Source organism: Rhinolophus sinicus, linkage group LG09, assembly GCF_036562045.2.
Source record: "Rhinolophus sinicus isolate RSC01 linkage group LG09, ASM3656204v1, whole genome shotgun sequence".
Classification (NCBI taxonomy): Eukaryota; Metazoa; Chordata; class Mammalia; order Chiroptera; family Rhinolophidae; genus Rhinolophus; species Rhinolophus sinicus.
In genome coordinates this window covers 60792294-60806548 of record NC_133758.1, presented here as the reverse complement: position 1 = coordinate 60806548, position 14255 = coordinate 60792294, and the positions used below count along the sequence as shown (strand labels likewise).

Below are 14255 nucleotides of genomic sequence, written 5' to 3'. Positions count from 1 at the left end.
TGATTGGAGGAGCCTGAGAGCCGCTCCGGGGCCATGCTGGCCCCTGTAGTTCCAAGCGATGGGTTTGCCCGACTCTGCGTCTGTGCGCACGCTCGGGGTGAGGGCGGGATTCAGCAGCCGAGGTAAGAGCGGTCTTAGGGAAAAGAAAATGGCGGCGGCCATGCTGTTGCTGGTGTTTCCTCCGTGGCCGACAGCCCCGGGACTCCTCAGGAACTGTTGGGAGCGACTGCGGCGGAAAATGCAGCAGAGCCGGCCAGGCTTTCCCTGTCTTCCGTGGGGTGCGTAAAGAAGACCGCCGTGGAGAGGGGGTGGATGAGGGAACCCCGGGCAGCGTGGCGGACGCAGCCCTCCCGCATTCCAGTCTGCAGCAGGGGACTTTGTCAGGGACATTCACTTACTTAGAAACAAGAGAAGCTGTGTTTTCTGCCCCCTGTACTCAAAAAATAAAAAAAATAAAATTCTGTCACATTCGTCCACTGAATGTTACCAAAGGGCATTAGCTCAGCATCAAGGGCCGCCACCCTGAGTCCTTTTATCTTTCCTTTTCAGTCCTCCCACACCTTAAAGCAGTTTGTCGTTTTCTGTGATGCTCGAGCTCTGTGCAGTTGAATCCTATCCCCGTGTTTCCCCCAGAAGCTAATTTGAATTGGCAGTGTCTTGTGCTCGCTTCGGCACCACATATACCGAATTGGTAATGTCTTGAATATTAAAATTGTCATTGCTTTGATATTTACATTCTATTCCATTTCAGTGTCCTGAACATGATAGTACCCAGGCAGTCTGAACGGAGAACTCACTATATGTCAAAGCCTATATGTGCTTCCTGGGGTAATCTTCACAACAATCCCATTAGGTTTCTCCACTTTTCAACTGAACAAGTAGGCTGAGAAAGGTTCCAAAGTCACACACTCCTTTCAAAACCTGTTCTGTTAACCACTAGTCTTTGCTTAGAAATGCTTCTAGATATATTGAAAAGGAATTTTGTGTGTTTTTAAGACTTCCTAAAATCCAAAGAAGTATTTCAAGTCTGAGTAGTTGCAAAGAGAGGGTACGGGAATCTCTTTGATTTTACAGTTTAGAAAAACAAGTGAAACGTCGATGGTCACATAAATAAATATAATTCGAAAACTGGTGAGCTAGTTCTTTGTCTTAGAGAACAGACAGGACTAAAGAGGAAATTTTATGAAGAACTAAGCGACTTCAAAGGCCTGCCAGGTTATATGACAAAGGAGCTGACTTAATTTGAATATAACAAAAAAGTACCAGTTATCTCAGTGTGGGTCAGAAGTGCATTTTGGGAATCTCAAGCTCAGATTTACTGGTAAAATAGTTAGGTATACTGCCCATCAACTGGATGTGGACAATTGAGTGGTCTTCCTTTCGTTTATTATTACCTTTTCTCTGTCTCCCCCCAGTTCCATTTTTCATAAAATGAGAAACTCTTGTTATAATTTCACTGATTCATTTCAGCTGGTGCCCCTAAAAAAAAAAAGAAAATTGTCTTTAAAATTGGTTTGTGTATGAGCTTTAGTATATTTTAATAACTAAGGTTTCTTGTTAAATGTCTATTGAATGCGACATTGTCTATAAATGTTTTCATGTCACTGTTGATTGTTAAAGAGAATGATATCTGTAAATAGTCATTTAGTAGCTGGAAACCGATTTTGAATCTCCATGTTTTATTTTATAGGACCAGCATTAGCAGTCCAAGGTCCAGCTACAATTACAGAACCAGCAAATGATAATAATGGAAGTAAGGAGATTTCCAGCCTTTTGGATAGTATCTTTTGGATGGCTGCTCCCAAAAACAGACGCAGCATTGAAGTTAACCGGTGTAGGAGAAGAAACCCTCAGAAGCTCATTAAAGTTAAGGTAATGTGTTGATTTTTGTGGGTGTGCTTTTTGTCATGACTATCACTGCATATTTTCTTGGTATACTCATATAACCTATGGGTAAATTATTCTTAATCTTTTATGTCTATTTTTTTCTGGCCTGAATAAAATATAGTATTCTCAGTATGTGTGTGTGTGTGTGTGTGTGTGTGTGTGTGTGTGTGTGTCTAAATAATAGGAACACAGTCAAAGAAGGAGTTTGGAGTTTGCGTAGAGGACTGGTTTGTGAAGAGACTACGTGACTTTTTCATTGTGAGCTGTGCCAGTCCTGAGCTGTGTGATTTTGAACCATAAATGGATAAACCTCTTAACTGTGGCAGAACCTAAAATTAAAGTTAGAAGCAGTAGGTATATTGGATCTTGGGTTTTACTGGCCTTTACATATTTATTCTATTCTTTACTGTGTCCAATAAAATACTGTGAAGGAAAAATCCATAGATAAGTAATAAATACTATTAAGTGCCAATCTTGTATCTAAGTGCTTTATGTGAATTGTCTCATCAAATCCTCACAACCACCCTCCAAAGTAAACATTGCTTTGCTCATTTTTTAGGATGAAGAAACTGAAGCAAAAAATTTGCATGTGGGGGCACAACTGTTAAGTGGTGGAGCCAGGATTTGAGCCCTGGCAGTCTAATTCTTGAGCTCAAATTCTTCTCTTGGATTTGTGTGTGTGCGTGTGTGTGTGTGTGTGTGTGTTCCTATCCTCAGACAATTCCAGATCTCCACTGTCTTCATTGGATGCATGGATACACTGTCTTCATTGATCTAGGAAACAAAAAGTATAGTGTTTATGACATTTGATCTGTTAAATTATGGCTTTACCAGCCATGATTTGAACTACTGTATACTCCATGGCATTCCTCAGCAGCAGTGCAGTGCAGATGAAAACTCCAGAAAAGAGAACTTACTTTGATACGCTTCCACCTTCAGTATTGAACCAAATCCGTAACTTAAGCCAAGAAATATTACTGAGTCATGGTTGGTACTGGACTTAAAATCTGGAACTGAAAAATACTCTTTAATTAAAACAACAATAATTCACACAATTGGTTGAGAGAATTTAAGATTGTAGGGATGAGATCTCTTGCACCAATCTATTCTATTACATGATTTCCCTGACTGTGTTGATTCTGAGGGAAAAGAATAGCACTTAGCCCATGCATTCATTTTCTTCATTGAATTGTTTTCTGCTACATAGAGCATATTATGCTGGGTGCTTTGTCAGAAAAAGAGTACCAACTGATTGTGGGTATCTTTCCCATACCTCCACTTGAACATGCAATACAGTTTCCGGTGTAGCAGAGTAAAGTGAAAAATTGGTAAGGCAAGTAATTTCCAAGGTTCTTTCTTTGTTCCTTTCAGACACTAAAATTCTCATTTGCCTCACAAATGTATGTATATTAATCTTATGATGTATTTGGATGTAATCTTATGATGTAATCTTATGATGTATTTCTTTAATGCTGCTGTTTACTGTTTTTTCTTTATAAATATTTTTTATTTTATTAAATTTATTGGGGTGACATTAATTAATAAGATTATGTAAGTTTCAGCTGTACAATTCTATAATATATCATCTGTATATGGCATTATGTCTTCATTACCCAAAGTCAAGTCTCCTTCCATCGACATGTATTTGACCCCCTTGACCCTCTTCTACCTCCCTCCACCCCCTTTGCCTGCTGGTAACTACCATTTTGTCTGTGTCTATGTGTTGGTTGTTTATTTGTTTTATTTGTTCATTTGCTGCTTTCTGTTTTATATCCCACTTACGAGTGCAATATGGTTCTTTTTTCTGATTTATTTTGCTTAGCATGATATTCTCAAGATCCATTGATGCTGCAGATGGCAGTATTTCATCTTTTCCTATAGCTATTGTTTTGGATCTTATATTTAGTAGTAGTCCATTATATATACAAGGTCTGACAATTAGCCATTGACAATTAGGTTCACGAACTTGTTGCAACAATGTTGCTAACCTTTTTTGATATCAGAGGGATTATTCATTATGAATTTGTACCAACTGGACAAACAGTTAATCACGTTTACTATTTGGAAGTGCCGAAAAGGCTGCGTGAAAAAGTTAGACGACCTGAACATTTTGCCAACAATTCATGATAATGCACCAATTCACACAGCACTGTCTCTGAGGGAGTGTTTAGCCAGTAGTAAACAAATAACTGTATTGGAACACCCTGCTCATCTCATATGGCCCCCGATGACTTTTTTCTTTACCCAAAGATAAAGAAAATATTGAAAGGAAGACATTTTGATGACATTCAGTACATCAAGGGTAATACGATGACAGCTCTGATGGCCAGTCCAGAAAATTGCTTTGAAGGGTGGACTAGGAGCTGGCATCGGTGCATAGCTTCCCAAGGGGAGTACTTTGAAGGTGACTGTAGTGATATTCAGCAATGAGGTTTGTAGCAGTTTTTCTAGGATGAGTTCACAAACTTAATTGTCCAACCTCGTATATACTACATCTTTATCCAATCATCCATTGAGCGACACAGGTTATTTCCATATGTTGGCCACCCGTGAGTAATGCTACAATAAACATAGGGGTACATATATCTTTATGGATAAATATTTTCAGATAGATGTCTAGATGAGGGATTGCTGGGTTATATGGTAGCTCTTAATTGTTTGAGGAAACTCCATACTGTTTTCCATAGTGGCTGTACCAATTTATATTCCCATCACAGTGCATGAGAGTTCGTTTTTCTCCACATGTTCTCCAACACTTATTATTATTTGTCTTGTTGATGATAGCCATTCTAACAGGTGTGAGGTGGTATGTCAGTGTGGTTTTGATTTGCATTTCCCTAACAGCTAGTGAAGTTAAGCATCTTTTCATATATCTGTTTACCATTAATATGTCTTAGGAGAAATGTCTGTTCAGGTCTTTTGCCTATTTTTTAATTGGATTGTTTGTTGTTGGTTTTTTTGTTGAGTTATATGAGTTCTTTATGTATTTTGGGTATTAACCCCTTATCGGAGGTGTTTTCAAAGATCTCCCATTCGGTTGGTTGCCTATTTGTTTTGTTGATGGTTTCCTTCGCTGTGCAAAAGCTTTTTAGCTTGATAAAGTCCATTCAATAATTTTTGCTTTTATTTCCCTTGCTTGCCTTTGAGATCAAATTCATGAAATCCTCTCTGAGACCAAGGTCCATAAGTTTAGTACGTATGCTTTCTTCCATGTATTTTAGTGTTTTGGATCTTATATTTAGATCTTTGATCCATTTTGACTTAATTTTTGTGTATGGTTTCGAATAGCAACCTAATTTGATTCTTTTGTACGTGACTTTCCAAATTTCTCACTACCATTTATTGAAGAGGCTTTCTTTTTTTCATTGTATGTTTTTGGTTCCTTTGTCAAAAATTAGTTGTCTAGAAACGTGGGTTTATTTCTGGTCTCTCAGTTCTGTTCCATTGGTCTGTGTGTCTGTTTTCCCCATGTCATACTATTTTGATTATTATAGCTTTGTAGTATAATTTGAAGTCAGGCAGTGTGATACCTCCAGCTTTGTGGGTTTGTTCCCCGCCCCCCCCACCCCACGATAGCTTTAGCTATTTGGGGTCTTTTGTAATTCCATACAAATCTGATTATTTTGTTTGTTTGTTTTATTTCTTTAAAAGATGCCATTGGGATTTTGATGGGGATTGCATTAAATCTGTATGTTGCTTTGGGTGATATGGCCATTTTTACTATGTTCATGATTCCAACCCGTGAACATGGAATACATTTCCATTTCTTTGTGTTTTCAATTTCTTTCGATAATCTCTTATAGTTTTCAGTGTATACATCCTTCACATACTTTGTTAAGTTTATTCCTAAGTATTTTATTCTTTTTGTTGCAATTGCAAATGGAATTGTTTTTTCTTTTTCTAAAATTTCATTTTTAGTATATAGGAATGCAATGGATTTTTGTACATTGATTTTGTATCCTGCAATCTTACTGTGTTTATTATTTCTGATAGGTTTTTGGTGGAGTCTTTAGGGCTTTCTACATAAAGAGTGATGTTGTCTGCAAAAAGTAACAATTTTGTTTCTTCATTCCCAGTTTGGATGCCTTTTCAATCTATCTCTTGCCTGATTGTTCCGGCTAAGAGTTCTAGTACTATGTTGAATAACAATAGTGAGACTGGGCATCATCATCTTGTTACTGATCTTAGAGGAAAAGCTTTCAGTTTTTCACCATTGAGTATGATATTAGCTGAGGATTTGTCACATATGGCCTTTATTATGTTGAGGTACTTTTTTTCTATACCCATTTTATTGAGTGTTTTAATCATAAATGGATGTTGTATTTTGTCAAATGCTTTTTCTGCATCTATTGATAGAATCATATGATTTTTATCCTTTATTTTGTTAATGTGGTGTATCACATTGATCAACTTGCATATGTTGAACCATCCTTGTGCCCTTGAAATGAACCCCACTCGGTGGTGATGTCTATCTTTTTAATATATTGTTGTATAAGATTTGCTAGTGTTTTGTTTAGGATTTTTGTATTCTTCAGAGATATTGGTCAGTAATTTTCTTTTTGGGAGAATTGTCCTCGCTGAGTTTTGGTATCAGGGTAATGTTAGCCTTATCAAATAAGTTAGGAAGTATTACCTCTTCAGTTATGGAAGAATTTGAGAAGGATAGGTCTTCAGTTCTCTTAGAATGTTTGGTAGGATTCACTGGTGAAGCCATCTGGTCCTGGACTTTTACTTATGGGGAGGTTTTTCATGATTGTTTCAATTTCCTTACTGTTGATGGTCTATTTAGATTTTCCAGTTCTTCGTGATTCAGTCTAGGAAGGTTATATATATCTAAGAACTTCTCCATCTCTTCTAGGTTATCAAATTTGGTGGTTTATAGTCTTTCATATTATTGTATAGTCCTTTGTGTTTCTGTGGTGTCCTTTGTAACTTCTCTTTCATTTCTGATTTTGTTTATTTGAATCTTTTCTCTCTTTTCCTTAGTGAGTCTAGCAAGAGGTTTGTCAATTTATTAATCTTTTCAAACAACCAGTTGTTTGTTACATTAATTTTTTTCTGTTATCTCTTTGTTCTCCATTTAGCTTAATTCTGCTCTAAATTTTATCATTTCCTTCCTTCTACTGACTTGGTGCATTGTTCTCTTTTTCTAGTTCTTTAGGTGAAATGTTAGATTGTTTGAGATTTTTCTTGTTTCTTGAAGTAGAACTACAGTGCTACTGTATTTCCCCAAAAATAAGACCTAGCCGGACAATCAGCTCTAATGCGTCTTTTGGAGCAAAAATGAATACAAGGCCCAGTTTTATTTTACTATACGACCAGGTTTTATATAATATAAATATAAGACTGGGTCTTAAATTAGTTTTTTCTCCAAAAGATGCATTAGAGCTGATTGTCCGGCTAGGTCTTATTTTCAGGGAAACATGGTATAAACTTTCTTCACATTACTGCTTTTGCTGCCTTTCCCAAAATTTTGATATGTTATATTTTCATTCTCATTTGTCTCTATGTATCTCTTCTTGGCCCAGTCATTGTTTAGTAGCATGTTGTTTAATCCACATATATGTGGTTTTTCCACTTTCTTTTTGTAGTTGATCTCAAGTTTCTAAGCACTGTGTTTGGAGTATATGCTTGGTATTATTTCAGTCTTCTTAAATTTGTTCAGGCTAGTTTTGTGCCCCAACATATGGTCTGTCCTTGAGATTGTTCCATGTATACTAGAGAAGAATGTATATTCTGGTGTTCTGTGATGAAAATCTGTGTAAGTTTCTCATGTCCATTTAGTGTAATGTGTCCATTAAGGTTGATATTTCTTTATTTTCTGTTTGGATGATCATTACCTTCAATGTGATATTTAGGTCGCCTACTATAATCGTATTTTTGTCAGTTTCTCTCTTTAGTTCTTTTAGTAGTTGCTTTGTGTATTTTGGCGCTCCCTAATTGGGATATATGAGATGTGATCAAACAATACAGTGAATGTTTAAATAAAAAAGAATTTATTACAGTAAAAGACACATTGGCGTTCATCCCCCTCAAAATATTCCCCCTCGCTTCAAACACACTTATCCCATCGTTCTTGCCACTTTCCGAAGCAGTTCTGGAAGTCCTCTTTTGTGTCTTTAGTTGCCCTGTTGTGGCTGCCTCAATGTCCTGAATCATTTGACTTTGGGGAAGAGCCAGAAGTCGCAAGGTGCCAGATCCAGTGAATAAGGTGGATGAGAACATACCGTAATGTTTTTATTTGATAGAAATTGCCATATACCAGAAGCGATGTGTGACACAGCATTGTCATGATGGAGAATAATTTTATGTCACACTTTAAAACACACCTTCTCTGAACTGTAGCTTACACCTGACTGACTGCACCGAACAAGTTGAAACTTGTCACACACTGTTACTAAGGCTCTACACGCCTCATCCCATATTGAAAATCTCTGATTTTCCGTTGAATGGCACTTGGCAGCAGCATTCACTGTATTGTTTGATCACAACGGGAAGGCTTCGTGTCACACATCGGTTCTGATACTGCAGTTTCTGTCAAAGAAAAACATTACAGGATGTCCTCATCCATCTTATTCACCATATCTGGCACTGTGCAACTTCTGGCTCGTCCCCTAAGTCAAAATGACCATGAAAGGTAAACATTTTGAATTGACTCAGGACATTGAGGCTGCTATGACAACACAACTAAAGACATGAAAGAGGACTTCCAGAACTGCTTCAGAAAGTGGCAAGGACAATGGGATGTGTTTGAAGTGAGGGGGGGGGGGGGTGTTGAGGGGAATTAGTAGCAATGTGTTTTTTACTGTAATAATTTCTTTTTTAAATTTAAACATTCACCCTATTTCTTGATCACACCGTGTATATTGGTAAGTCTTCTTGGAGTATTGTCCTTTATCATTATAAAATGTTCATCTTTGCCTAGTGTTACCTTTTTTTATCTTAAAATCTAATTTGGCTGATGTAAGTATGGCTACATCCACTTTTTTCTGGATGACATTTGCTTGAAGTTTAATTTTTCAACTCTTCAATTTGAGTCTGTAGTTTTCTTTGCAGCTAAGATGTGTCCTCTGAAGGCAGCATATAGTACAGTTGTGTTTTTTCATCCTCATGACTACTCTGTGTCTTTTGATTGGTCAGTTCAGTCCGTTTACATTTAGGGTGATTATTGATATATGAGGATTGCCTATATCCATTTTATCTTTTGTTTTCTGATAGCTCTGTTTCTCTATTGTTACTTTTTTCCCTTATGTTTTTGTCTGTTATTTTACTTTGGTGGTATTCTATGATTTTTTTTTCCCCTCTGTTTCCTCATTTTTATTTTATTTTTTTTAACAGGACTTTATTGGGGAACAATGTGTACTTCCAGGCCTTTTTTTCCAAGTCAAGTTGTTGTCCTTTCAGTCTTAGTTGTGGAGGCCGCAGCTCAGCTCCAGGTCCAGTTGCCGTTGTTAGTTGCAGGGGGCGCGGCCCACCATCCCTTGCGGGACTCCAGGAGTTGAACCGGCTACCTTGTGGTTGAGAGCCCACTGGCCCATGTGGTAATCAAACCGGCAGCCTTCGGAGTTAGGAGCCTGAGCCACTGGGCCAGCCCCTGTTGCCTCATTTTTTTATGTTATGTGTCTCAGTTCTATATTTTTTTGTGTGGTTACCACTGAGTGTATGTAAAAGAAAGTTTTATATCTATAGTAGTCCTTTTTTTTCTGATTGCATTTTATCTTCATTCACCTGTGCAAGTTCTGTCGGTTACCCTCTCCCCTTTTATGTTCCCCTCATCCCCTTCTGTCATAAATTAACCCTTTTTGTGCTGTGTTCATTTTTGCATTGCAGTAGCTGTTGTCTTCTTCTTTTTTTTTTTTTTTAAGTACTTTTTCCTGCTCTAATCTTTATGTTATACTTAAGAGTTAATACCCTATTCTGAACAAGAGTTGCTTCTGTCTCTCTGTGAGTACTCTTACTCAGTTTTGTGTCTTTTTGTTTCAGGTAGAAGAGCATTTGTCAGCATTTCTTGTAATGCAGGTGTTGTAGTGGTAAAGTCCCTCAACTTCTGTATGTCTGGAAAAGCCTTTATTTCTCCTTTATGTCTAAGGGATAACTTGGCTGGTGATTTCTGTCTTTCAATACTTTGAATATTTGGTTCCACATTATATTAAAGCTGTCAGAAATGAATGACTGAAAGAATTCCCAAGGCAGTCAGGGAAAAGAAGATGGTAACTTATAAAGGATTCCTTCTAAAAAAATCCAATGATAATCTAATAGTGTTTTCTTTATAAGTTACCATCTTCTTTTCCCTGACTGCCTTGAGAATTCTTCAATTTCATTAATTTCTGACAGCTTTAATATAATGTGCCTTGGATAAGGCTTTTTTGGATAGAGATAATTAGTTGTTCTGTTAGCTTCTTGGATTTGCGGATCCAGTTCTTTGGGAAGTTCTTGATTATTTGTCTGAATAGGCATTCTGTTCCCTTCGCCCTCTCTTCTTCTTTTATATTCGGTATCCTTATATTGCTCTTTTTGATGGAGTCAGAAAGTTCTTACAGAGTTCTTTCATTTCTTTTTAACTCTCAAGTCTCTCTCCCAGCTGAGTCATTTCTAGATTTCTATCTTCAATATCACTAATCTTCCATCTGGTCTGCTATATTCCCTAGGTTCATTCTTCATCTCACTTACTGAGTTTTTCAGCTCCAGAATTTCTGTTTTTTTGTGGGTTTTTTTTTTTTATAGTTTCAATCTTTTTGGTAAAGTATTATTTTTGTTCATTGATTTTATTTCTGAAATCATTCATCTGCTTTTATGATTTTACTTCTATCTTGTTGAGTTTTTTCAGACCTGCAATCTTGAGTTCTCTGTCATTTAAATCACTTTATTTCCATGTCATTAAGTTTATTTTCTGGAGCTTGTTTATTTTCTTTCTCCCTGTTGAGGTGGGTATCCTCTCTATGATAAGGTCATCTTGGTCTCAAGGCACTACCCCCATGGGGGAATGTGCTGAGTGATGGGGCTCTGGACCTGTGCAATCCTCGCAGTGCTTCCTGTGACTAGATACTGCCAGCAGTGTTATACTATCTGAAGTGTCCCATATCCCTCCACTGGGCTCCACTGCAATAGGTAGGGGCTGGGTGGGTGGGTGGGGAAGCTAGTTAATGTGTTTGTGGCTTTGCTCTTCTCCTGGTAATGGCAGCCCCAGGCATCAACTGCCATACCTCTGTATCTCCATCCCTGGCAGTGGGTTGAGTCGCAATGTGCGCCTGTGGCTCAGGAAGAAATGTTTCTGCCCATCCAGTCCTCAGAGTTGCCAAGGGTGTGCGCTGTTACCACAACACCTCCACTACCACAGCGTCTACTGGGGCTGCTGTGAGCTCTTGGAAGCTGTGCATCTGTGGCCTTGATTTCTGCCTGGTGATTGCTGTTGCTAGACCACAGCTGCCATTCCTTTGTGTTCCATCTCTGCCCATTGTTGGGCTTAGCCAATGTGTGCTGAGCACCCAGGCAGGAATGTTGACTCTATCCCTCTGTTCCTTAGTGCTGCAGAGTTTGCTGTATAACCCGACACTTTCCCTGCTACCCAGTCTGCTCGGGCCTGGGGTGGTAGTGAGCTCCTGGCTGTGTCTTTGGCACTAGTCTCTGTTCTTCCCCATTCCCGCCTGCCCTGTTTCTTCCAATACACCCACCTTCATATGTTTCAGTGCAAGGATCTCTCAGACGTGCTTGTATGTTAAGAAGGAAATCCTTTGTTGAATTATAGCTGTCCAACTTGTATAATAACTTCAACGGGAGAGACCTCGAGGTCCCCTTACACTGCCATGCTGCTTACATTATTCCTATTTTTCTTCAAATTTCAAGTCTGGTATTAAACATGTCAGAAAAACTTTAAAAGTTGTAATTGTCTCATTAAAGTTGGGTAGACATGTATAAAAACTCATCAAAATACCCTCAGATTGTAATAAAACGGAAGTTTTACATTAAGGAATAATCAAAATTCATGTATAATCTTGTTTTTCCCAGGACAGATTGAAAGGAAAGTGAATTCCTTTTTGTTAGAGGTTTAGTGTTTGAAGATGGGGGAGTAGGGCACATTAAATGGCTGCTGTGTAAATTCAAAGTCAGTAGACCAGAATTCTGGCCCCAGCTTTTCTACTAATTTAAATTCGATGTTGTTTGCATGCAGTTTTCCTATTAAACTGAGGTTGAACTAGATGGTATATGACCTCACGCAGCATGAATATTCTAAGAAAATTCAAATACATGTAATCATCACTCCTGTCAGTAATTATTTGTTCATTTTTTTGCCTTTTGTTTATTTGTTTGTTTTAAAGAGCAACATAGACGTTTGTCCTGAATGTGGTCACCTGAAACAGAAACATGTCCTTTGTGGCTACTGCTATGAGAAGGTGTGCAAGGAGACTGCAGAAATCAGACGACAGATAGGGAAAACAGAAGGGGGCCCTTTTAAGGCTCCTACCGTAGAGACCATGGTGCTGTATGCGGGAGAGACACCATCTGAACAAGATCAGGGCAAGAGGATCATTGAACAAGCCAGGAAGCGACCGTCCTGGTTCACCCAGAATTGACACCAGAGATGTTTAAAGAGGATAAGTTAACATAAAACATTTCTCTTGAGAGGAAGAATCTTTGTTTTTAATATTTTGTGCTTGTTTTAAAATCATCAATATAACTTAAAACGTTCTTCATGAGTAGTTAGTTTTGTGTGGATAATTTGAAGAATGTATCAGGAGTAAAGTCTGAAAATGTTTGTTTATGCAAAGGCAGTGGATTTATATGTCTGTTTCTATTATAAGTTTTTAAGTAAACTAAATTTTCAAGGCCAGAACAATAAAACTAATTTAAAATTCATACCAAAAGTTATATTTGACTCTGCTTTTGTTTGGTTGCTAGTGGTTTTACTTACACAAGAATACTTACACAAACACCTGGAAATAGGTTATTATTTGAATTCTGGTTATTGTTTTGTAAGATGGTAGTTGTAACAATAAGAAAAAGTTTGTTCTGGATTTTTTTTGTGTGTGTGTGTTAACCAACTAACATTGCATTTGGTGGAATTTGTATGGGACATACTATGTTAATTTACTTAGAATAGTTCTTGATATTTTACATTAAATCAAAATGACATTCAGAATGCATTAAATGGCTTAAATGAGATTTGCAATTTAGTGTTTTGGGAGAGACCCTTTTAAAAGGAGACATGAGTGAATTCAGTAGTAATACACAGAAAGTGTGCTAAGGATGTGGCCTTTACATATTCCTTTGAGTATGTCCTTTTAGTTTATTTTACATTTTATCATGATCTCTTAAATGCTATGTGTAGGTAACTTGAGGTAACATCAATGATTCAGGAAAGCTAAGGCTAACAGGTCCATGCCTGAGTCTACCCCCTGCCTACCAAGCCTCTCAGTTGTGGGTCTTACCAGGTGGCAGAGGACTGCTTGCAGGTAGACCTAGTGAGAGTATGCGGGCAGGGTCACTTTTCTGTTTGCTGTTCATGGACAGATGAGCGGTAGGAAATGCATCCTCAAATTAGATAGCAAAACCAGATGTTTAGTTTATGTCAAGCCATGTCATAAAGGAGAGTGCCTAGCACTATTTTTGAAGAGGTTGTCCCCTCAGTTATAACACATTTTATCACTATACCTCCAGTTTTTACTATCAGAAAGCATCAAGAGTGAATTCTTAGGTTGGTGCAAAAGTAATTGCGGGTTTTGCAATTTAACCTGTTAAACCGAAATTACTTTTGCACCAACCTAATAAATCATTTATGCAACTGATTGATATTGATTCACACACGTTCTAAACATTAGAAACGAACTCATCTTTTCTTAACCCCTACAACACATCAAGATGTTGAAACATTTACTAGGCACTTTTGGAAGGAGGGATTCACGTTACGTTTATTTGGAAGAGGTGGGTGAGGAGATACATGTCACCTCTGAACTTGGTAACACTTCCCAACATCTTCCTGTCTTTAACAAGTTCTGGGCAGATCAAGTGAAAATCTAGTGTCTGATTATTCTATCTCCTTGCCAGTGTCCTCATTGTAACCTTAATCATCTCTTTCCTGACCTGTTACAGTGTACTTTCCAATTATTAGTTTCCAGTCTTCTCATGTTTCTAATTTCCTTTAATAGTTTTATATTATCAAAATAATCATTGTAGTTAATGAAGCAATGCAAAGTACATAAGCAGAAAGTTAATCATTTGTTTACACCACACCTACCACATCCCCACGATATATATGCTTCTAAATGCCACACTACCCCACCATATTCTGATCATATCACCCCTGATCAAAACCAGGCTCCCAATTAAACCCTCTCTTGTGTCCTCATGATCTGTCCATGTCTTTGCCCATC

General features: G+C 37.8%; 1 protein-coding gene across 1 annotated transcript; it reads left to right on the top strand.

The window, feature by feature from the left end:
* The first annotated feature begins 73 nt into the window (after window positions 1–73).
* Window positions 74–12741, top strand: MRPL32 (mitochondrial ribosomal protein L32). The gene is made up of 3 exons (XM_019715200.2): window positions 74–278; window positions 1691–1872; window positions 12204–12741. The coding sequence occupies exons 1-3, from the start codon at window positions 149–151 to the stop codon at window positions 12456–12458; spliced, it is 567 nt and encodes a 188-aa protein (XP_019570759.1). The 5' UTR covers window positions 74–148; the 3' UTR covers window positions 12459–12741.
* The last annotated feature ends 1514 nt before the right edge of the window (window positions 12742–14255 follow it).

What these genes read in the sequence shown, in the direction of transcription:
- MRPL32 (XM_019715200.2), top strand. Translation starts at nt 149, where the DNA reads ATGGCGGCGGCCATGCTGTTGCTGGTGTTTCCTCCGTGGCCGACAGCC. An exon ending in CTTTCCCTGTCTTCCGTGGG is followed by an intron (nt 279 to 1,690) that starts GTGCGTAAAGAA and finishes TTTATTTTATAG; the next exon opens with GACCAGCATTAGCAGTCCAA. An exon ending in AGAAGCTCATTAAAGTTAAG is followed by an intron (nt 1,873 to 12,203) that starts GTAATGTGTTGA and finishes TTTGTTTTAAAG; the next exon opens with AGCAACATAGACGTTTGTCC.